At 51.9% G+C, this 20336-nt stretch overlaps 2 protein-coding genes across 3 annotated transcripts; one reads left to right on the forward strand and one right to left on the reverse strand.

The window, feature by feature from the left end:
• The first annotated feature begins 609 nt into the window (after positions 1 to 609).
• On the forward strand, positions 610 to 6969 carry ARMC12 (armadillo repeat containing 12). The gene is made up of 6 exons (XM_038380339.2): positions 610 to 773; positions 3168 to 3316; positions 4470 to 4604; positions 4877 to 5050; positions 5662 to 5733; positions 6564 to 6969. Exons 1-6 carry the CDS (start codon positions 635 to 637, stop codon positions 6900 to 6902), a joined length of 1008 nt encoding a protein of 335 aa, XP_038236267.2. The 5' UTR covers positions 610 to 634; the 3' UTR covers positions 6903 to 6969.
• A 1883-nt stretch (positions 6970 to 8852) lies between these two features.
• Positions 8853 to 20183, reverse strand: CLPS (colipase). Of its 2 annotated transcripts, none has more exons than XM_038379726.2 (3): positions 18640 to 20183; positions 11795 to 11917; positions 8853 to 10989 (listed from the first exon to the last, which is right to left on the reverse strand). In XM_038379726.2, the coding sequence occupies exons 1-3, from the start codon at positions 18661 to 18663 to the stop codon at positions 10858 to 10860; spliced, it is 279 nt and encodes a 92-aa protein (XP_038235654.1). In that variant the 5' UTR covers positions 18664 to 20183; the 3' UTR covers positions 8853 to 10857. The 2 variants fall into 2 exon arrangements, with proteins under 2 accessions (XP_038235654.1, XP_043356536.1); XM_043500601.1 differs by lacking the exon at positions 18640 to 20183 and adding an exon at positions 13881 to 14102.
• Between the last annotated feature and the right edge of the window lie 153 nt (positions 20184 to 20336).

A 20336-nucleotide genomic window follows, 5' to 3' on the forward strand; every position in this document is an offset into this window, starting at 1 on the left:
TCTGGGATGGCTGAGGTGAGAGCCCCTTCCTGCCCCAAACAGTTGAAGGGTTCAGACATCAGGGAGAGTTTAATCCTGGTAAAGGGAAGTCTCTAGGAGCGAAGGGACCAGCAGACTCACGGGACCATTGAGGCTCACATCAGAAAACCTCCTGGTGGCGAGAACTGTGGAATAGCCTCCCAAAGGAAGAGATGGGAGCCCTATTAGTTGAACCATTTAAAACTGGACTTGGCCAATGCCTCGTCATTGTACCGTCCCACCCTGGGCCATTCTCAGCACTTGTCAGGCGTGGATCTCAAAGCACTTTACCAGGGAAAGGGAGTATCATTGTCCCCATTTCACAGATGAGGGAAAGGGTTAGGGTTAGTCCGAGCTAGGAACAGAACCTCCCACCCCCTCCCGGCTCCCCCAGCCTTTAGGAAACATCCCCGGGGCAGAGGTGCCACAGAGGCCATGATGGACTCTGGTGACATCACAAACCATGTGATGAGCAGTGGAGTATTTCCAGCTGGGGGGCCTATCTGAAGCCACTGTTCTGGGCCCCTGCGAGTTCCGGTTCTAGAGCACAGCTCCCCCCCTTCCCAGCGGGTTCTTGGTGTTTTCCTCAGATGCCGCCAGGCAGCGAGGCAAGAAGATGGAGTACTTAGAGATGTGCACCCGTAAAAACATGCTCAGTGTGGCCACAGGAGCCGGGGCCATCTATCTGCTTTACAAGACCATCCGAGCAGGACTGAACAGCCCCTCCTTAAGCCTGGAGCCTGTCAGCATAGCCAGTGAGTAGTGGGAGCAGCCACCTGCTTCCAGGAGGTCTCGGTGCAGCGCCGTTCACCGACGCCGTTGACAGCAGCTCGCCCCGGCGGGAGGACTTGGCCCATCGGGCTAGCAGAAGGGATCGGGCCCCCCAAGGACAAGTGACTCCTGTCGCTGATATCCTGTGAGCCTCCTGGCATGCTTGCTGGGGTGGACTCGAGCAAACAGGCGCCCCCCATGGTCTAATCCCAGCTCTGCTGCTGGCCGACCCTCTCAGCACTTCACCGCTCTGTGCCTCAGTTTCCCCATCTATTGGAGAGGAGTCCAAGCCAAAATCCTGGATTCAAACCACCTCTGGGGGAGTTTGGATCCCGAGCTAACTTTGCAGCCCAGGCCCCTCTCTCATAATGATACTTGCCCCCTCTCATCAGGGGAACCTGAGGCCTCAGTGTTAGCCTGCTAGTGTCAGGAGGGCAAATGGAAGTTTTAAAGGGTCAGACAGCATCATGCTTATGTACGATTAATGTTTCTACTGACAGCACGTGCAGTGGGAGTATTGATTAGAACAGTTCGGGAGGCAGAACATTTGTTCTGTCACCTCTGTGTTGTTATTGTCAGGATTGTAAATTGCACTGGGTTTTTTTGTTTGGTTGATTTGTTTATTGCCTTAATTTTGAGTGAGGCCTCGTTAAAGGTCAAAGCCCATCTCTCTTGCTCCCTTCACTGAAAGTGTCATTCCCTCACTGTCATTACCCCTCTCCCAGGTAACCTAGGTGGCTGACACAGAATTGAGTTTTTACCAGCACAATCACATGGCCTGATGCCAAGGCTGCCCCTCTAGGCTATCTGACCAATCTGCAAAACCTGCAGCCCATGGCTATTCCCAAACTGCTGGCCCCCGTGGGGGTTTGTAGGAGGATCTTTGTTTCATCCCCTTGCAGAGGGCAGTGCTGGTACCGGTGCCAACGCCGGCTCTCTAGTCTTTCCCGGTTGCTGTGTTAGGCTCTCCCCACCCTGCCGTAATGATAAATCTCTGCGCTGGGCCAGGGTGAGCTGCTGCTGTCCACCTCCCATCACTTGTGCGTGCTCCGACTCATCACGGCATGGGTACCCCTCGTGCCACGGCAGGTTAGAACAGCCCCACTCATGGAGAATGACAGGTTTTAGAGTAGCAGCCGTGTTAGTCTATATTCGCAAAAAGAAAAGGAGTACTTGTGGCACCTTAGAGACTAACAAATTTATTAGAGCATAAGCTTTCGTGAGCTACAGCTCACTTCATCAGATGCATTTGGTGGAAAATGGACATCATACCAAAAGGACTGAAGGTAAAAAATCCATTACAATCTACATACCACACAGACTATGCTGACAGCTTGTGCCAGGAGAGGTGGTGGGCACAGCAACTCAGTCTGGGGAGCTGGGATGGAGAACTGGATCAGGGCCATAGGTCAAGCTCCCCAACGGGCCACACGAATGCGTACTGTTTTGTTCTGGATTGTTTGCCTTGAACTCATGCTGTAAACTCCCTGCACCCCCTTCTACAGGCCAGCATGGTGCCCTGAGCATGTGGCTTTCTCCTGGAACCCTTCTGTTCCCTGTTGGATGATCAGACTGCTCAGGGGCTTGGTGAAAAGGGACAAAATCCCAGTTCCGGTTGAAAGGGATGGGAGATGGGGATGGCCCAGGTGAACAGGGATGCCTGCTCGCCCCTCTCCACCCAGCCGGACCCCCACCCTGTGGGATGCTTCAGTTTCAGTTCGTTTGTTGTCAACGAACCTTTGGTTTATTGGGTCTGGCTTGTGTGGTCTCTTTGCACCCCCAGCGTCAGCCTGAAAACTCAGAGCAAAACTCAGCCGGGAGCAGAGCATATTCTGAGCACATCTGGGATAGGTGCTAAATCCTGGGGAGGGAAGGGAGCTCACGTGGAACTCAGCCTAGGTTGCCTGAAAGGTCCAAGAACCATGGCAAAGCTTCTGGCAAACCAGAGCCCTTGGTCTTGTCTGGGTTTGGGCTTTGTCACACATGGCCCAAGAGCTGAGCAAGGAAATGTCTCTGTATGTCTCATAATAATAACACCCCCCTCAGTAGATCTCACAGTGCTTTACAAAGGAGGACAGTATCATTATCCCCATTTTACAGATGGGGAAACCGAGGCCCAGAGAAACAAAATGACTTGCCCCAGGTCACCCAGCAGCAGAACCGGGACTAGAACGCAGGTCTCCTGAGTCCCCAGCCAGTGTTTTAACCACTAGGCAACATTGCCTTATGGTATTAAAAGCCTCCCCTGGCTGCTCTCCTCTTGGAGCTCAGCTTGCAGCCTGGGTGGCTCCACACCTACTGCCAGGGTCTGAACTCTGCTCCCTGTGCCGTGCCTTCTCCTCCATGCTGGGGACTCATTGCTGGGTGATTGTACCTAGGACTCGCCATCGAGCCAGGGAATTTTGGTGTGAAAGATTCTGGGGAACTGCGGAAGCTCCTGGTTTCCCTGAGCCGGAAGCAGGACGATTACGCCAAGAGCATGATATTACACAGCATCACCCGCTGTGTTTACCTGCTGGAGTCGGAGGTGAGAGCAAAGGCAAACTGGTCCTTTCAATCAGAGCTCCTTCCAAACCTGCTGGGTGCGGGGGAGGGGGGCGGTGGGGAGAGATTCTGGGTCGGGGAGGAAGGCTGGAGGCTGAAAGAAGGAATGGGGTGCAATGCCTGAGCCAGGCTCTAATCTCAGCTGGCCTCACAGAGTTTTCAGGGGACTCTGATTGCTCTTCCATGACACCAAAGAATCTCGCCCTGACGGGGCCAAGAAGGTGGAGATGCTGTTTAACGAGAGACGGGCCTAAGCTGTAAAGCCTGGCTCTGGACCGAGTTGGAAGGGGCTAAGGATTTGGTTAGATCCCTGCTCCCATGTTTATTAACAGGGCGAGGCCAGTTTCTTAGAACATCGTTTCTCCAAGTCTGGGAGGACCCTGTTGGAAACCAGCACCCCCCGGTCTGTGCTCACAATTCCCTCAGCTTCAACGATCTTGTGTCTGTGCATGGACAGAGCCTCCTAGCTATTCCCAGTGGTTGCGCTGGTCCAGCTCAGAGAAAAGCCAGGGACGCCTTCAGACGTCTCACTCCCCACAGCAGGTTGAGGTGGAGCAGCAGATGGGGTGGCGCAAGTCTCTTAACGTAACGTGAGCCCCACAGCAGAGCAGAGGGGAATGGGATAAATTCATGGGGCTGGGCTAAATCTGTTGCTAGATCTGTTGTACAAAATTAACTAGACCAAGTGCCCCAGGGCGGCGATAGACATGGGACATCCCTCTCGGGGCCTCTGGGTCCTTGCTGGTGTGGTTCAGTGGGAGAGATGGGATGGAACAGACACGGGGGCAGAGTTAATCCTATTCTTGTCCATCACCCCAGTAAACGGTGGCCCTCGCGTGGCAGGGTTGCTCCCCTGGCTGGCACATGGCTGGCGTTAAGAGACAGCAACAGGGCTCCAGCCCTGGGCTCGGTGGGGCTCTGCCTGGGGTTAAACAGCTCACTGCCTAGTCACCCCATTGGCAGATCGATTGGACAGGAAGCTCCGCTGGCCCCCCTCCCTGCCCCCCCCCAGGTACTTACATGGCTTCCGGCCCCCCAGCACCTACATTTATGGGCACAAATAATGGCTCAGAAGCGAGATGCCCCTGCATGTGTTTTAATTCAACTCTACCCATGTCTGTGTCTTACTTCTCCAGGCCTCAGCCTGTACCTATGAGGACATCAGACTGGTGGCCTCAGCCTTGGATGACAAAGATAAAGGCATCAAAATCCAGGCGTTGAATGCCCTCAAGGCATTTGCTGGTATCCGGAAGTTTAGAATTAAAATCCAGGTATTTGCTCCCCTCTCTGCCTCTCACTCAGTATGTCTGGACTCCTTTGGCTCCAAGGTTACCCCTCAGCCCTTTGCCTCTGGGGTCGGCTGCATCGGTTCCCTGCCTGCGCTGATCTTTCTCTCTGAAGGGAAACGTGTGAGGGTCCTTCTTTAGAGTCGCACAAAGTACAGTAGCAGACATCCTTGGAGGGTGTTGCTAGGGAGCTGCGCTTGCCCCAGGCCTTTGGAGTCAGGTGAACAGCTATGGGGCCGCTCCATCTTCCCGTGCAGGAGTTCGTGCCCAAGATCCTGGAGCTGGTCACCACCATCTGGGACACGGAGCTGCACATTGCTGGGCTGAGGCTGCTGAATGGCTTGCCCTTGCCGGATCACACCCACCCGCTCCTGAGACGGATGATATCTTCCTTGATGGAGATCCTGCAGACGGGGAGCACTTTGACCCAGGTATGGAAACGGGGGCATTCCTTTTCCTGCCAGCCAGGAGCTCCTGCACCATGACAGATGGGGAGTCCCCATCTGGGACAGGAGTCGGTGTGAGCTGCTTCCGCACCCTGGCCTCGAGCTGTTCCCTTAGGGGGCTGTTGGGTGGCTCTGCCATGCCTTCAGTAGCACAAGCACTAACGAATTAACTGCACTCCCCTCACCCCTCAGACCGGAAAGTGGGACTTGTCTAAACCCACTCCGTGTGTCCCTGTCCCAACTCAGCTTGGAACGCAGGGGACATGGGCTCCCAATCCTGAGCTCAGGTCGCTAGACTGGCCTTGTTCTCCTACAGTCAGTGCTCCTGCCCCATGCCCGACAGCACCCCCTGCTGGGTGAGGCTGGGGCTGGAGTAGCCAGGAGCGCCCCACAGCCAGTGCTCCTGCCCCGTGCCCGACAGCGCCCCCTGCTGGTGAGGCTGGGGCTGGAGTGAGCAGCTGCAAGTTTCCCACCTCATTCCCTTCAGTGGCTCCTGCTGGACACTGACCTTTGCTTCAGCAGCGACAGGGCCTGGCGTGGTGTCCCCGTCCCCCCCCCCGAGTCCTGTGCTCAGACACTCTGCCCTGTTTCCTTAGGTGCAGATGCTCAAGCTGCTGAGCAACCTGGCTCAGAAAGAAGACCTTCTGTATGACATCATGAACTGCCAGGTAAGGGCTAGCCCGCTAGCAGGGCTGGGAGCGTCTGGAAGAGCTGGGCCCGGGGCAGAGGGGAGCAGGGAGCACAGAGGAGGAAAGGCCAGGGGGGTCTGGAGTCCTCTATTATAGGTGGTACAGGCAATGCCTGGCATTTTCCCCTTATAAGACCCAGTTGCTTATAACTTTGCCAAACTTCAGCTGCCCCGGCTGAAGTTTCCCCGCTGGGGGTCTGCGCCAGGCTGAATACACCTGGAAGTTCTGATTCTAATTAGCCCTGGTTTGGATACAATCGCTGATTTGGACAAAAAAACAACCCACCGAAAGAAAACACGCTCTCCCTGCTGTCCTGCACCTGCAAACGCTGAGCGTTAATGTGGGGCAGGGCAGCAAAGCACTCTCCCCCCACTCCCCACTCTCTGCTCCAGTCCTGGAGCTGAACCACTCCCATTTGCTGAGGTTCATAAATGCCTTCTTAACTTTTCTGCCCCATCCTTCTCCATCGAGGGGCGGGTGGGTCTGGGATCCCCCAAGAGGCTGATCTCAAAGTGTTTCAGGCCCAGCAGGAGCAGAAAGCCAGAGCCTGAGAGCACTCCACACGCATTGGGCAGGGCTCCGGGGTCTGGCTCAAGCTCTGCTGTTGGTCCTTCTTTCGAGGCTGGCAAGGATGAGCAGAGAGATACGGCCCTGGCTAGATCAGAATCCCCCCAGATCCTCAGGACCCTGTGCAGGGCCTTTGGGGAAGGATCTTCCACCCTCCCTCTCACATTTCCATCTGGCAGAGCCATGGAGGGGAAACATGTATGGGGGGCGGAGATGAACTCAGCCCAAAGTAATACCCCCAGGTGCACCCCGACTTCCTGAACCTCTTCCACGCCTCGCTGCCTGGCAACCTGCTCTATGAGATGTTGGTGTTCGTGGAGAAGCTGAGTGAGGGGCGCCTGACCCCGCAGTACCAGTCGGTGCACTGGGAGTACAACGAGCTGTCCCTCCACGAGGCGCTCTTCGGAGAGGACTCCCGCTTGGCCGACCGTCTGCTCTCCCTCATCATCCACCCGGAGGAGGAGGTACAGATCCAGGCCTGCAAGGTCATTCTGAGCCTCCAGCTCTGCAAGGAAGAGGAGGTCAAATGCAGCAGGCAGCACGTCGAATGCTCCTCCTTCGATGAGGATGACAACCCCTGAGCTGGCTCGCGGCGGGGACAGGGTAGAACCAGATCAGACCAGAAGAATCACCAGAGGCTAATAAAAATGCTCAGGAGCGATGGGCCATTGCTATCTGTCTCTGTCTTTCCCCAGGAAGAATCCAATATCACTGGGGATCTCACAGGAGCCTGGCTCCTGGCTCAGCTGCATAGACATCCCCAGCACCCCTCCTTGGTAACTAAATTCAGGCCTTAGATAGGCTGGGGATTTGCCCTGATTCACTGTGCAACCCTCCAGTGAAGACAGGCAAAGCTGCTATTCGCACCGAGGGAGGGTCGGGGCTCACCCCTGCTAGAAACCGGGGTAAGTGTAAACTGTGATGGCTGGAATCAGGGCAAACCCTCAGGGCAGACAAGACCTCTACGCCCAGAGTGGTGGGATCTGAGCTTCGGGATATAATGTTTCCAAGCCCACGCTTGAGCATACACGCTGCCTTGTCAAACCAGATGGGTCATTGCTGGACCCGGGTCTCACAGCTCTGCCAACGCGGCCAGACTGCAACGCAGACCTTCTGACTCGGGTCTGTGGCTTCCACACTGCAGAAGGGGCTTGGGCCTGAATCACGGTGAGACGCGGGCTCTGACCCACCCCCAGCCGGGTCCTGGACCCCGAGGCCTAGGTGCTGGCTAACCCCAAGGCAGGTCAATTGGTGCATGGATGGAAGCGGGGCTTGGGCTCAATGCTGGGTCACAGCATGGGGTTTGTATGGGGCGTAGACATACACTGGCCCAAATGCTGAGCAAGGTGGACTGGGGAGAGGCTTTATGCCCACACGCCAGGCTGCCTGCCCTACAGCTCCTGGGGCAAATGCAAGGTGCTAGCCCCACAAGCAAAGCTCTAACTGGCCTAGAGCCCAGCTGCCTCCTGGGCCCCTTCTCCCCCCATTCCCTGCCAAAGGAAGAGGCCTGAAGGGAGGAGGGTCTCCTGCAGAATTTGCTCTCATTTCAAGTACGTGGAGAACCAGCCCTGGCTCTGGGCTGCACCCCTATGTCCCGGCTGCTTGGCATAGACCCAGCTGGCCAATGACAAGTGCCACTCATGCATCAGGAAGGGCAAAGATGGTCACATGCAGGGCTGTAACTGGCAGCCTGAGGGTGGACAGGACACCCACTGGCCAATCTGTTGCCCCTAGAATCTGCAGTATCCCCATAACCTGCCAAGGCAGGTGTGCCCTTGTACGCTGACTGACCACTCACTCAGCAGACACAGTCAGACAGAAGGAGCTGCCGGTGAGTGGATGAAGAATAAAATCCACCTGCCATAAGACATGTTGCTCCCAGGAAATTGCACGTGACACAAGCTGCCTGCACCTCTGGGCCACACGGCCAGGTCCAACCAGGCCTCGAATAGGAACAATCCACCAGAAGGAAACCACCGTCCACCCACATTGCTAGTGAAACCTTTAATGCCAAGGGGAATGCGTTCCCCCTCAGATCCCTCTTCCAGCTTTCAAACCCTGTGTTTGCCTGGGGACGCCGGGCACGGTCACCCCAGTAAGTCCCAGCCTGGGTGCCCAGATTAGGACTGAGGATCAGGTACAGGCTAGTGCCCGCTCCTGGTAAAAGGAATGAGATTTCACAGATGACTGGTCAGTTCAAGGACACCTGAGGGGCACTCAGTTACAGCAGAGCAAATACAGGCTAAGCTCTCATTAGAGCAATGCAAATAAATAAGCCACAAAAGGAAGGATAGTTAGTGGTTAGAGCTAATGGGGAGTCAGGAGAGCGGGGCTCTGGGTTCGTAGCTCTGACACTGACTTGCTGAGTGCCTCAGTTTCCCCTTGTGTCCCTCTCTTTACACAGTAAACAATATGCAAGAACCACAGGGCATGGTGGGATCCAAATAACCACGTGTATACTCTTCAGTAAATAACATGCAAAGCCTAGCTACACAGACACATCACTGCCGTGCTTGGATTTTGGAGCCTTCTGAAACATGGGATACAATGAGCACCACTGGAGGGCAGACAACCTATTTAAAGGGGTACTGCCCTATTCCTATACACGACTCCCTTTCTAAAAAAGAAAAAAAATCAGGCAAAGCTCCAGTGTGGGCAGAAGTGTGCAGCAGGGGGTGAAATGCTGCTCACGGCCATTGCTAGCGTGACACAACAGAGGAGCAAACAACTCTCACTTCTGACGCTAGATTAACAGTGATTGTGAAGAGCTTGCACTAAGAAAGCCATTTGCAATGCACAAGGCTAACAAGTTTTATTTGTCCTACAAAATCCAGGGACTCCGCCCACTATTGGCCCCTTACCTATTAACTATTTACACATGATTACGGATTATATACACATGCATAGAGCTCTCGGGTAACACCACTTAGGAGGAGGTGTCACTAGAGGGGAGTCAGAAAATGGGGGTTTTCCCTGCAGAAAAATTTGATTTTTGGAGAGAAAGAAAAATCAAAGTCTGAAGTATTTTGGCTGAAAACCAAAATGGTTCAATTCTGAAAGGCTACTGCGGTGCCTCATGGGAATTGTAGTTTGGGTGTCTCATGCTCCCATTCACCTCTGTAGACCAGGCTCCCTGATTGGACTCAGTCTTCCACAATGCACCTTGATCTCCTCTCAGGGGGAGGAAAGGCAGTGCATTGTAGGAGTTGTGTGGCCACGGTGCATCCTGGGAGATGAGGTCTGGCTGGAGAGCAAAAAAAAGCTGCTAGCTGAATGATTTCAGTGATGGACTCAATCTGAGGTAATTGCAATCTGTTCCGTGTAGTCCACAGGGAGAATGACTGGCTGAGTTAACCAGCTACAGTACTGATCGCAGTTCTATGCCCAGCACTAATACTGAGCAAGCATCAGTCTAGGAGATTAATTCACCCCGAACCAGGGCTTTTGCACCACTTGAAGTACCCATTGTGCCGGGGTGGACTTCACCTAGAGAAAGGAAATCCCTCTCCAACCTTGTTCTGCCCAAGGCACGAGCCTTCTTTGAGTTGGTCTGAAGTCCCCTCTACCCTATCTTCCTCCCAACCTCTCCCTTCCCACCTGCTACAGGCCCTTTGCTCTCTCTATCTTGGTTCCTGGAACAGATCCTGGCCTAGCTATCTCTGCATTAACTGGAGGAGATGGGGAACGATGCCTGATCTCACAAGAGTGCCTTTCCCCCCGCCCATCCCCAGCCGGATCGGTTAGGGTGACGTGGATGAGCAGAAGAGTTGCTGCAGTCCCATGGAGAAGCCGGGCAGTTTTTGCAGAAAGAGAGACAATGATGTAATCAGTGAGAAATCAGGGCCAAGGCTGGGTGAGGTTGGCACAGCTTATGAACAATGGGATTCAGAAGGGGGCACCAGGAAGGGGACTGCAGCCAGCTGTAGCTCACGAAAGCTTATGCTCAAATAAATTTGTTAGTCTCTCAGGTGCCACAAGTACTCCTTTTCTTTTTGCGAATACAGACTAACATGGCTGCTACTCTGAAATCTGAAGATACAACGTGCGATAGAGGCAGGTAGTTATTTTTGAGGGCTGGGGGAGAGACAATAATGACTCTTGGAGGGTATTGAACTGATGCGGTTCTTGTTTCACCCAGATACATGGGAAGGGTGTTCTGAATTGTCAGACCCAGCACAGAGGGACACCCGATAATCAAATGTCATTCAGGATCTCTGTGCGTTACTCCAGCAGAGCTGAGGTTAGGTATGTGCGCGTGCGGTGTGGAAGAACGGGTGCAGGTGTTGGTGACAGCAAGAGGGATCAATGTGTGGGTTGGGTGGAAAGGGGTTTGGGGATAATGAGCCAGGTATCTGCATGTTGTGGAGTGAGAGGTGCAGAGAAAGGAGAATGGGAAGAGGTGCCTGGTATATACAGTAGATATGGTGGAGAGGAGGGATGCATGCATGGGAAGGGGTGATGGCTGTGGGGCGTGGGCGTGGGAAGGGGGTGACGGCTGCGGGGCGCGGGAACATTTCCTATGCTGTTACTCCACTTTTACTTGGACAAGCTCCCAGGATCCTGGCAGATGCCGAAGTTGGTGTTGGTGATGGATCCCACGATGCTCTTATCGGTCTCGCAGGTTAAACCATTCTCACAGGGACACTTGTAGTAAACCCCATAGATGCTCTGCAGGGGACACAAAGGCCTGGGTCATAGAACGGCACACCGCAGCATGCCCAGTGCTGCCTCTGGTCTACCAGCAAGGCTTCAGCAAAGCCGTCTGTTGCCTAGCAGGCTGTTACATTGATACCTCCCTTTATTGACCCGGAGGTGGTATTACTCTGTCCCGTACCCTTTGTCCGTCCAGCCTGAGCTCTCTGGGCAGGGATCAGGCCTTCCTGTGCGATCGGACAGCACAGTCTAGAAACAAATCATCAGACGCACCTGCCAGAGGCAGCTAAATGGAAAGCCCTAGAATTGCCCAGTTTTTGAGTGGGATGTTAGGAAGGTCCCACAGAGAGGCTGCTGGTCTCCATCACCAGGTAAGCTCCTGCCAAGAGAGCAAGGAGCAAGTGAGCCATGCAGCCTTTCTTCAGAAAGCAGCTGTTACTAGAGGGGGGGGATGAGGGCTACCTTGGAGAGGAGGTGTCCCCAGAGTGGGAGGGACCTGCCTTGAAAATCCAGCCCTAGCTGCACGGAAGGTGTTGAGGGCACCCAAGATCTTTCGAGGGGGTGGCACAAGGAGGAAGAGCGCTAGGGACTATCGGCAGGTCACAGAAAAGGGACCACAAAGGTTCAAGTGTTTGGACTGGGATCCCCGAGCTGCTGGGGCTTTGCCCCTCCCCATTGTTGTTACCCACAAACAATTTGCAAACGTGGGTCTCTTATCAGCTGCCTGCACATCTGGGTCTCAGCTGCTTTACCCGCCGCTTAAGGAGTAAGGACAAGGCACATCTGTGGGAGCATGAGCCAGAGCTAGCGTGCCACATACCTTGGGGGAACACCCCTGATTCTCGGCTGCTCGGTTCGCACAACGAGCCAGACTTAACATGTCGGTCCTGTGGCAACAGCTGCTTTTGCACTGAGCACTTTGCAGACACAGCTCCCCATTGTCCTGGAAGGAAAGCACAGTGAGAGCCAATGCATGGACCCCCAAGGGCCCCAGAGCTAAGGTCCGTCTCCCTGTGCCTCTTCCTATCACAGACTGGGAGCCAAACCTTGCAGCTGCCCTCTGTCACACGCACGCCAGGCGTGTCTCCGCTGACAGAGAACAGAAGTCCCACTTGGAATGAAATGACTGTGAAAAAAAGCTGCTCTGGGTGGTTTCTTATGAGTATATCTTGGTGCGAAGCGTGTATTTATAGGCACGCACACACCGTGTGGAACTTTATGGGCACACACACACACACACACACACACACACACACACACACACACACACACACACACACACTCACACTTAGGCTTGAATAGAGACTGGGAATGGATGAGTCATTACACAAAGTAAAACTATTTCCCCATGTTATTTCTCCCCCCCACCACACCGCACCCCCCACTGTTCCTCAGATATTTTTGTTAACTGCTGGAAATAGCCTACCTTGCTTGTCACCATGAAAGGTTTTCCTCCTCCCCCCCACCCCCCGCTGCTGGTGATGGCTTATCTTAAGTGATCACTCTCCTTACAGTGTGTATGATAAACCCATTGTTTCATGTTCTCTGTGTGTGTGTATATAAATCTCTCCTCTGTTTTTTCCACCAAATGCATCCGATGAAGTGAGCTGTAGCTCACGAAAGCTTATGCTCTAATAAATTTGTTAGTCTCTAAGGTGCCACAAGTACTCCTTTTCTCTTTACACACAAAATGAAGTTTTATTTCATCCAATTCACTATAGGCCAAATCCTGAAGTTTTTCTTCAATTCTGACTTAAGAAAGACTCCCAGGAGGTCAATAGGAGTTTGCCCTGAATAAATCATGCCTAAGGATAGCAGAATCCGCCCCCAGAAGTGAGTCCATTATGCACACTTGCACACACACACAATCTGCCATTGCCAGCTAAGGGTAAAACACTATTTCACAGTCGGGATGTGCCCAGGAAGCTGCGTGTTCCGGCCCCAGTGTCGTAGTCCGAGAATCTGACGTTTCCCCCTCTTCACCCTGAATCCCACAAAGGCCCTAGCTGTGGTTTCCAGGGCTTGGTTCGGGTTACACATTCTGACTGGCTCTATCACCTTTTATGTCCCAAGCCCAATGAATTGGCTTGTGGTTAAGACAATGTGTGGCAACTGCCATATGGCTAAAGCCCTGGACCGGGACACCAGAAACCTCCATTCTGGCTCTGTTCCTGGCTCTGCCATAAGCTTCCTTTTTGGCCATGATACATAGTAATGGCCTGATATTCAGAAATGCTGAGCTCCTTTCCCACCCCTTGGCTTCAATAGGAGATAGGATTGCTTGACACTGCTGCATAGCAGGCCATTAATTGCTCTGTGCCTCAGTTTCCCCATTTGTAAAATGGAGAGAATGATAATTCCCTGCCCCATGGGGAGTAGGGCAGTTAGAATTAATCCATCCAGGGTTTGAGAGTCATTCCCCTATGAGTATGGGGAGGGGCCACAGAAATGCCCATGAAGTTATTAGAATGAAGGAAATAAATTGAAATGAAGTACTAAGCTACAACAGGTTTCAGAGTAGCAGCCGTGTTAGTCTGTATTCGCAAAAAGAAAAAGGAGTACTTGTGGCACCTTAGAGACTAACAAATTTATTAGAGCATAAGCTTGCATCCGATGAAGTGAGCTGTAGCTCACGAAAGCTTATGCTCTAATAAATTTGTTAGCCTCTAAGGTGCCACAAGTATTCCTTTTCTTTAAGTTACAACAGATGCCTTTGAAAACCTCTCCCCTCCCAAGGAAATTCCCAAGGAATCTGACTGAACACAGAAAGGGGATATTCTGAGCAAGAGCCTGCAAATCCACAGGGCAGCTAATTCCCCTCCTCTCCACTCCAAGAGACTTCCCCTCCCTGGAGAGCCTATGGGATCGGGCCCAGGCAAACTCTGCATTTTCCAGCCTCCTCTTACCAAATTGAAGATGAGGCCTCGCTGGTGAGAAAACGACTGGGCTGAGGGGAGGGAGAGCAGCAGCAGCAGGAGCAGGGCGCTTGCCATCTGGCCTGAGGGCAGCCAAAGAACCCGTCTGGGGCTTTCAGGGCAGGAATAAGTGCACAGCAGTGTCCCAGGGCTATAAAGCAGGTCTGCCGTCACGTCACCAGCCCTCTCCCAATCAGATAAGCACACCTCTCTGTTGTTAAGGCCAAACCAGCCCACGAATTCTCTCATGGTCTGTGTCAAGGTTCCTTCCTCACTCTGAACTCTAGGGTACAGATGTGGGGACCTGCATGAAAACCTCCTAAACTTACTTTTACCAGCTTAGGTTAAAACTTCCCCAAGGTACAAACTATTTTACCTTTTGCACTTGGACTTTCGCTGCCACCACCAAATGTCTAACCGGGTTTTTTATTAGGAAAGAGCCATTTGGAAACGTCTTTCCCCCCAAAATCCTCTCCAAAACCATGCACCCCCCTTCCTGGGGAAGGTTTGATAAAAAACCTCACCAATTTGCATAGCTGACCACAGACCCAAAACCTTGGATCTTAAGAACAATGAAAAAGCATTCAGTTTCTTAAAAGAAGAATTTTAATAGAAGAAAAAGTAAAAAAGAATCACCTCTGTAAAATCAGGACGGTAAATACCTTACAGGGTAATTAGATTCAAAACATAGAGAATCCCTCTAGGCAAAACCTTAAGTTACAAAAAGACACAAAAACAGGAATATCCATTCCCTTCAGCACAGTTTATTTTCTCAGCCATTTAAAGAAATCATAATCTAACGCATCTCTAGCTAGATTACTTACTAAATTCTAAGGCTCCATTCCTGTTCTGTCCCCAGCAAAAGCATCACCCAGACAGACCCAGACCCTTTGTTTCTCCCCCCCTCCAGCTTTGAAAGTATCTTATCTCCTCATTGGTTATTGTGGTCAGGTGCCAGCGAGGTTATCCTAGCTTCTTAACCCTTTACAGGCGAAAGGGTTTTTCCTCTGGCCAGGAGGGATTTTAAAGGTGTTTACCCTTCCCTTTATATTTATGACAGTCTGAAATATTGAAGGTGGAAATAGAAGAGAAGAATCAAGAGTAACAAAGGCAGGCCCCAGTCCTGCAGTCTTTTTGCAGGCAATCTTAACCCGAATTTGCCTGTGTTCACCGCCCCCACTTGGTAAAGCCTCCTTATACCGTACAAAGACTTAGAGCCTGGTACTGAAGTCCTTGCTTGGGCACAAAACCCACTAAAGTTAATGGGAGTTTTGTCACAGAGGGCCTGCAGGATCAGAGTATTTCTCTGCTGTTATCTTCTCCTCGAGGTTCCTGTACCAGCTAGAAGCACCCGGTTTGTTCTGGGGTCTTTCTGATCATTTTCAAAGTCTCTGGAGATTATTTAGTGCACCTGCATGTCCTTCACAGGCTATGTCAGCAAACTCATGGCAAGCACAAAGTGGGGAATGATCTCACCCTGTTGGGTTCTGATGAGCCCCCACTGCTCTGCCTGGGAGCTGTGAACGCAGAGAACCAATGAAAATCATCTCACTGAACCAGAACCATCAGTATAGACAGGGAGCCCACCCCATGACAACACATTTTGGTCTATGAACAAAGGGAATTAAAAGAAAGATTTTGCTAGGGAATTAAGTTGCCTTTTCCTAGTTAGATTCGACATTGTAATTATTTTTGTTTGAATTTAAGCAAGGACCTTCTGCTCTAGCCATGATCCAAATATTGGAATATTTGGAGGAAATTTGGCAAATTTTTCCGATGACAAAGGGAAAGTCTTTTGTTAACAGAATCAGAAGCTGGTCGTATCCCCATCAAGCAGATTTTTGTACAGCTGGATTTTTTGTTGTTTTTTTAACAGAGAGATCAAGAAATGAAATCTACTGCATGGAAATAGGAGATCAGATTTTCCAGGATTGGCCCTTAAGATCTCCAAAGCCCAAGCTTTTGGGGGAGTCATGGCTTTGATCCAGTCCTTGATATATGTATGGAATTTGGGCTTAGAGTTCAGATCAGGGCCCACTTCCATATATTTGCATTCTTTAGGTCATTCCACAGGGAGCATTACATTTTCCAAATTTCCACTTTCATATTCACTGGCATGAGAAAGAAGGCAAGTGAGCTAAGCAAAATATACACATAAGTGATCAAGCCATGCTTGCTCCATAGCCTGAAGAAATAGGCAAAGGGCCCACATGAGCTAATACAAATAAAACCCAAAGGTTTCACCAGAAAAGAGACAATTTAACATCACAGAATGATTTCCAGATGCTACCATTGCTATCCAATGAGTCCTCCTCTGAAAGGTGGGAATGCTGTCTCGTGGTTAGACCACTAGGAGTCATTGCTTGTGGGTTGTATTCCTGGACTTGAGTCACCTTGGCCCAGTTGCTTAGGCTTAATTAATATTTGTAAAGAGCTCGGAGACTTACGAGATGGTCTGAGTAGTTTTGCTGCATTGACTCTATTTTGCTCTGCAGTTATATCGCACCTCTCTTCCAAGGACCTTAGCGCGCTTTACCACCAGTAGTGAATTCAGGCCAGGGAATAGGGAAGCACTATCACCCCATTTTACAGAAGGGGAATCCAAGTCACAAAGAGCTAAAGTGACTTATACACGGTGACTTTGGTGGCCAAGCTGGGAATAGAATCCAGAACTCCAGGCGCCCGGTCCCATGATCTAAGCACTGGACAATCCTCTCTCCCTTATTAGCTCATTTTAAAGGGATACAATAATAAAATGAAAGTTGATTCTGCTGCTTTGCAAACCTGTATCAGTAAATCTAGTCCACTTAGCCACTTCAGTGCCAAACAATGTGCCAGAAGGGGGCGAGGAAACTTATTTCTCCAGTAAAGCCAGATGCATCTAAAAGAGTGGGCATTCCACTGAAATGAGCAAATAGTTTCATTAGAACTACTTAGTAGCATCTGAATACAAATTAGCCAGGCCACTGTGACAAAAACCTGTAAACATCCAGCCCACCTTCTCTCCTCAGCCAGTCCAGGTGTACCTTGCACTCCTGAAAAGTGTCCGCTAGAACTCCACAGCGTTACTGATAAAAACTTGGCAGCATTGAGCCTCGAGAAAGATCTGGCAAACAGCACCTGTTCTTGGATATATTTGCTTTAAAATATATTTCAGTGACTCAGGTTGACTGGATGATAAAAGGAACCCAGCTCTGTGACCGGCGCAGGTTTCACACCTGTTACACTCCGTCCGCTTTGAACAATGATTAACTCGTTTGCTACCCTTTCAGTTTGCAGCCTTTTTATTAGCCATCCTGGGCGATAACAGACAGAAAGCAGCAGGTGAGTTTCTCCAGCCCCCCTTTTTATAGTCCTTACTGTTGAAATGGATCTTTAATGGCCCTCAGCTGGGTAGATTGTTATCAGTACCAGTGAAAATTCAGATACAATTTGTTCAATGCACAGCAATCAATTGGAGAAAGAATCACACAAGCAGTAAAAGGTTATACAATACATCTTCTTAATAAGCCTCAATTCCCCAGGTATAAACCCTCATGAACTACATTGGCCCTACACAGTATCCTGATTGGCAAACAAAGCAGGTATAGCTACCGGTCCTCAATGGAGACCTCTTCTCTTCTCTTCTCAAGTACTTGGTCTGTCAAATGTCCCCCAGAGCAAGGTTTTGGCTACCCTAAGGCCCTCTGCTCTAAAAGTCCCACAAAAATCCCTTATATAGCAGGGTGTTGGCTACCCTGAGACCCCATCCTACAGGATCACAGGCTTCTTAAGATATTAATGGGGGAACTGCCACTGCACATACGATATTATTTGTAATTTCCCCCCCCAAAGGAGTTACATGCCCCTGAAATATGCCCTCTGACCGGGCAGACCCTGTTTGGGTGTGGGAGGGGGCTCAGGGCTGGGGCAGGGGTTTGGGGCATGGGGCAGTGCTCACCTTGAGCGGGGGCTCTTGGAAGCAGTTGGCATGTCCCTGGAGCTCCTAGTCGGAAGGGTCAGGGGACTCTGCATGCTGCCCCTGCCTACAGGCACCAACCCCGCAGCTCCCATTGGCTGTGGTTCCTGGCTAATGGGAGCTGCGGAGCAAGTGCTTGTGGCAGGAGCAGTGCGTGGAGCCCCCCTGGCATTCCCTCCAGCTAGGAGCTGCAGGAACATGCTGGTCGAAGCCAGGTAGGGAGCCTACCAGCCCTGCCAACCCACCCCCTCAACACCAGCTGGGGGTCCAGGCTGCGCATCGCTGCCTCCCCTCTGCCCCCCCAATACCGGCAAGGGTCCTGGGCCACACGCCGCTGCCTGCCTCCCCCCAGAGACTAGCAGAGTTCCTAGGCCACCCTCCCACCACCTGCAGCACCTCTGGACTGCACCTGCCAGAGCACCTGTGCCCCCCCCCCCCCGCTGGTGCAAGTTTTAGTTAGTGGTATATAGTACAAGTCATGGACAGGTCACGGGCCTTGAATTTTTGTTTACTGCCCGTGACCTGTCCATGACTTTTACTAAAAATACCCGTGATTAAAACGTAGACTTAACCATGATCAAAGTGTCAGCTAAAATACACACACACAGAGCCTCTGGTTAACCATTCATAATCCATAGTTACATCAGCATTCAAGTGCAATTTCAGCATACTATCTGATGCTGAGAGAACCCTGCTCCCAGAATCCTTGAGCAAATTCAGATGTACCAAGCCTTACTACATTCAAATCAATCACAGCCATTCATAATAATTCAGCACCATCTGAACACTTACCTCAGCTGTCAGAGTCAACATCATCCTGCTCCTGGTAGAGGCAGCACCCTTGGAAAACCAGAAAGGCAATCCTTGTGGGGTCAAACTCAAACTCTCTTCCCCTGTCCTCTGAAAACTCTCCCGATCAGTGCAATCTTCTCAGATAACAGTAAAAACAACGAGGAGTCCTTGTGGCATCTTAAAGACTAACACATTTATTTGGGCATAAGCTTTCGTGGGCTAAAACCCACTTCAGGAGATGAATGGAGTGAAAAATACAGTAAGCAGTATATATTACAGCACATGAAATTATCCCTTCTAAATGAGCTAGACAGCCAAATATTTCCTCCCAGCTCAATTGGGGTGTTAATAAAGTTCTTCCTTTTAAAGGAGTTCAGACAATATTGAAAGCTTGTGCCGAGGTATCGATTAAGTCCCTCCTCCCAGGAAAGCAACAACGTAGTTGGGAAATCTCGCTGTGTGTTGCACTGCACTTAGATTGTAGGTCCCTTGGGGCTTGGACTGTCCTTTTGTTGTGGGTTTGTACAGCACCTGACACGATGACTACGGCTCCTATGCTTATGGCAATGCAAATAAATAAACAAACAACAATGCTGCTCTGCCCCTGGTAGCAGCCACAGAGCAGGGTTAGATGAGACAGGCATATATCCTGCCTCCGCCATTTGCTGTGGCCTGTGAAGTGCTAGCACCACTGAGGCTAGTGCGAGGGGGGAAGATTTCCCCCAAATTGCCAGCATAGATACAGCTACATAAGAAGCAGCTAGGTTGAGTAAGAAGGAGAAAACTCACTGGTGTTGCCTGCATTGTATCTGATCTGCGAATAAACAGGACTTTCCCATCTGGGATGGTCAATCCAGCACTTTCAGCAGAACTAAAACATAAAAACACAGGTGCTGGAACTAGGGGTGCTGCCACACCCCCCGGGGCTTGACGTGGTTTCCATCATGTCCAGAGTTTACAGTTTGGTTCGATGGCTCTCAGCACCCCCACTGTACAGATTGTTCCAGCGCCCCTGTATAAAAAGGGTGCTTCTCTGTAGGGCTAAATGAACCATTAACTTCAATGGAGCCGCCCTGATTTCCCCCCAGCTGAAGACCTGGCGCTATAACTACGTTGTCCTTCCCCCCACAAGCCCCAGAGCGGGTTGGCTGGTTCCCCACCTTTCCCGTCCCTTGTTTTAGGCACAGCCCCCTGCCCCCATCCAGGGGCTAGTCTCTGATTGGTTGCTTGGACGGGGAGGGGGGGGGCCGCAGCTGATTTGCAGTGGATGATGGACGGAGGAAGAGCGTGTCTGGGAGGTGGGGACTTGGCTGGGGGGGCGCAGGGACCTGGGGGTAGGAGGGGGCAGGGCCATGCGCCATGGCTCCTTGGCTTGTTCTCACCCTAGATCTCTCCATCCAGCCCCCCACCCCCACCCGCGGGTTTACAAGGGCGCGATCGGGGGGGGGAGGGGGCGCAAGTGACGGGCAGGGCTCGGGGCTCCCCCCAGGGCGAGGATCCGCCGCCCCCGGCCCCTTTGCGCCGGGCGGTTCCCCAGCGGGAGCTCTCCGCGGTGCTGAATCGCGCTCCCGGAGCGCAGCGCGCAGGAGGCTCCGGGCCAGGGGGCGCGGGGCGCGCAGGGGCCCCCGGGGAGGCGCTGCCGGAGGCTGGGCTGGGGGGACCAAGGGGGCGGGCGCGGGGCCGGAGGCAGCGGCAGC

This window comes from Dermochelys coriacea, chromosome 21 (assembly GCF_009764565.3).
Source record: "Dermochelys coriacea isolate rDerCor1 chromosome 21, rDerCor1.pri.v4, whole genome shotgun sequence".
NCBI lineage: Eukaryota > Metazoa > Chordata > Testudines > Dermochelyidae > Dermochelys > Dermochelys coriacea.

What these genes read in the sequence shown, in the direction of transcription:
- ARMC12 (XM_038380339.2), top strand. Translation starts at nt 635, where the DNA reads ATGGAGTACTTAGAGATGTGCACCCGTAAAAACATGCTCAGTGTGGCC. An exon ending in AGTTTAGAATTAAAATCCAG is followed by an intron (nt 4,605 to 4,876) that starts GTATTTGCTCCC and finishes CTTCCCGTGCAG; the next exon opens with GAGTTCGTGCCCAAGATCCT. An exon ending in ATGACATCATGAACTGCCAG is followed by an intron (nt 5,734 to 6,563) that starts GTAAGGGCTAGC and finishes TAATACCCCCAG; the next exon opens with GTGCACCCCGACTTCCTGAA.
- CLPS (XM_043500601.1), bottom strand. Translation starts at nt 13,967, where the DNA reads ATGGCAAGCGCCCTGCTCCTGCTGCTGCTGCTCTCCCTCCCCTCAGCC. An exon ending in GAGGCCTCATCTTCAATTTG is followed by an intron (nt 11,918 to 13,880) that starts GTAAGAGGAGGC and finishes CTTTCCTTCCAG; the next exon opens with GACAATGGGGAGCTGTGTCT. An exon ending in ATCAGGGGTGTTCCCCCAAG is followed by an intron (nt 10,990 to 11,794) that starts GTATGTGGCACG and finishes TGTCCCCTGCAG; the next exon opens with AGCATCTATGGGGTTTACTA.